At 34.9% G+C, this 3,021-nt stretch overlaps 1 protein-coding gene across 1 annotated transcript in view; it reads right to left on the bottom strand.

Moving 5' to 3' along the window:
- Window positions 1-465: 465 nt before the first annotated feature.
- Window positions 466-3,021, bottom strand: part of LOC105808125 (zinc finger protein 501-like) — a 66,829-nt gene continuing 64,273 nt past the window's right edge. The window contains exon 3 of the mRNA XM_012641687.1: window positions 466-1,678. Within this exon, the coding sequence (XP_012497141.1) occupies window positions 466-1,678 (1,213 nt within the window). The remainder of the gene's footprint in view (window positions 1,679-3,021) is intronic.

Consider the following 3,021-nt stretch of genomic DNA (forward strand, 5'->3'; position numbering starts at 1 on the left):
TGCCGTGGCGTCATCCTAGCTCACAGGAACCTCAAACTCCTGGGCTCAAGCAATCCTTCTGCCTCAGCCTCCTAAGTAGCTGGGGACTACAGGCATGCGCACCATGCCCGGCTAATCTTTTCTATATATATGTATTTTTTAATTGTCCAGCTAATTTCTTTCTATTTTTAGTAGAGACAGGGTTTCGCTCTTGCTCAGGCTGCTTTCGAACTCCTGAGCTCAAAGAATCCTCCCGCCTCAGCCTCCCAGAGTGCTAGGATTACAGGCGTGAGCCACCACGCCTGGCCCTGGTGTAAAGTTTTAAAGTGTCTGCTTTATTCCTTTTTTGTGAATCCCTTGATACAATTAGGTGAATTTTAATTAAATACTTCCCTTACTTATTGCATTTGTAAAGTTTCTTTCTCTATAATCTTTCTTGTAATTTCTTTTATATTTTTGATAAAATGCTTTCCTTATTTATTACATCTATAGAATTTTTCTACTGTGAGTTCTCTTATGTCGGCTAAGAGTTGAACTAAGGTAAAAGGCTTTTCCACATTCTTCACATTTATAAGGTTTTTCTCCAGTATGAATCCTCTGGTGCTGAATAAGACTTGAAGAATGAGTATAAGATTTATTACATGCTTTACATTTGTAGGGTTTTTCTCCAGTATGAATTCTCTGGTGCTCAGTAAGATTTGAACCATAGTTGAAAGCTTTGCCACATTCTATACATTTGTAGGGTTTCTCTCCAGTATGAATCCTGTGATGATGAATAAGAGTTGAATAACGAGTAAAAGATTTACTGCATGCTTTACATATGTAGGGTTTTTCTCCAGTATGAATTCTTTGGTGCTCAGTAAGATCTGAACTACGGTTAAAGGCTTTGCCACATTCTACACATTTGTAGGGTTTCTCTCCGGTATGAATTCTCTGATGTTGAGTAAGATTTGAACTGTGATTAAAGGCTTTGCCACATTCATTGCATTTGTAAGGTTTCTCTCCAGTGTGAATTCTCTGATGCTGAATAAGACTGGAAGAATGAGTGTAAGATTTACTGCATACTTTACATTTGTAGGGTTTCTCTCCAGTATGAATTCTCTGATGTTCAGTAAGATGTGAACTATGATTAAAGGCTTTGCCACATTCACTACATTTGTAGGGTTTCTCTTCAATATGGATTATCTCATATTTTTTTAGATTTGATGAATGACTAAAGATTTTCTCACATTTGTTATATCTGTATAAATTTACTCCAAAATAGATTCCTTGAGGTTGAGTGTTATTTGATGCCTGGGTAAAAGCTTCTAAACATTTATCACATTCATAAGACTTCTCTTGAACTTGAATACACTGATGGAAAATAAGCTCTGAGTGTTGATGAAAGACTTTGTCACATTTCTTACATTTGCAATGGTTCTCTGGAAAATGAATTTTCTGATATTGTTTATGGCTAGAGCCTTGATTAGAGGTTTTCTCAGAATTAGGACATTGATAATTTTTGTCTTCAAGATAAATATCCTGGTAATAGCTTGGGGTAGAGCCCTGGCTAAAGGATATTGAAGACTTGTTATAGGTGTGATTTCTTTCCCAATTATCTATTCCTGGATATTGCTGAAGCAATGATGAATGGGTAAAGACCTTCCCATATTGATCAAAGTTGTAGATTTTGGCATGGTTTTTGTGGACGTATAATAAACTTTTAAAAAATGGCCCATCAAATTGATCACACATAGAAATCTTTCCTTCATTTTTAAATCTCAGATCTTCAGAAATATTTGACTTATCATTTAACCCAATTTCACATTTTAATTGATCCAAATCATTATTTTGAATATGGCTTAGGTCACTATTTAAATTTTCCAATTTTTTTTTCTGATAAAATTTATGTTCCAAATGTTGATGCTGATATTTACTTACAGAGACATGTGGTTCAGCAAAAGTAACTGAAATAAACGGAGATTTATTCCAAAATGTTTTATATATTTGTTCTTTTCTGTCAGTGGTGTTTTCATTGTAGGTAGTTGTCCTACATTTTGTTTGTCCATCATAACAACATACATTCTGTCCTTCAAACTGAGCCTCATTTTCCAAGTCTTTCTTTAAGTGTATTTTTTCAAGGCCGCAACTCTCAAATAGTCCCAATATTACTTTCTGGAATGGAGCTTCTATGCATTGCTTTTTCTGCAGACCTTGGGTGTAATGAGAAAATATATCTGAAAGATATCAAAAATTTTTTAAATTCCAGTTACCATATTTGGATGAATGTACTTTACAACAATAACATGCCAAATAATACCAAGCTGAGAATATCATCATGATGGCTGAATCAAAAATCTGAGGCCCTTGTTTCTCCACTGATGTACTAACTTAACAAAAATATGCTAAAGAAAAACCAATTGAGTTTTCAGTACCCCCTGTAAGTGAAAGGCCAAGAAGAGACAATTTAAGTAAAAAAAGAAAAAAAAAAGTTTATACATTTGTGAACCACAGCAGAGAGGAATCAGGAAAAAAAAAAAACTTCCGATTACTTGTTTCTTCCTCAGGAAACAAAGAGTGGGACATGTGTCCAAAGGTCTGAGTTTTTCTGGGGCTATCTAAAAACTGGTTATTTCTCCCTTTAATATGAAGTGCTAAAGTGCATAGAGATATACTTCAAATTACAGATTCAGTCCACTGAGAACAAAGACGAATGCTTGTTACAGCAACAGAGAGACTGCACTACCAACGACACTTGCCAAGGTAAACAAGAGATTAAATGCTTTCAAGAAAAAGCATAGAGAAACTCCTTTTTAACAGTAAAATAAATAAACAGTAGTTCAGAGAAGGCACACATTACTATCAGGTTGAAGGAACCCCTACTGTGGCTCAGTGGTGTCAGTTTTTCCCATATAAAGCCATCCTGCAAAGGATAGGATAGGTAGTTGTTTTTTAAATGATCAAAATCTCAATAAAAATCACAATACATCAAGAAACAAAGAAACATGGTCCAATCAAAAGTCAAAAACAAATACTCAAGTGACCCGAAAGAAGTGAAGATCC

The sequence above is a fragment of the Propithecus coquereli genome, unplaced genomic scaffold, assembly GCF_000956105.1.
Source record: "Propithecus coquereli isolate 6110/MARCELLA unplaced genomic scaffold, Pcoq_1.0 Scaffold168, whole genome shotgun sequence".
Lineage (NCBI taxonomy): Eukaryota > Metazoa > Chordata > Mammalia > Primates > Indriidae > Propithecus > Propithecus coquereli.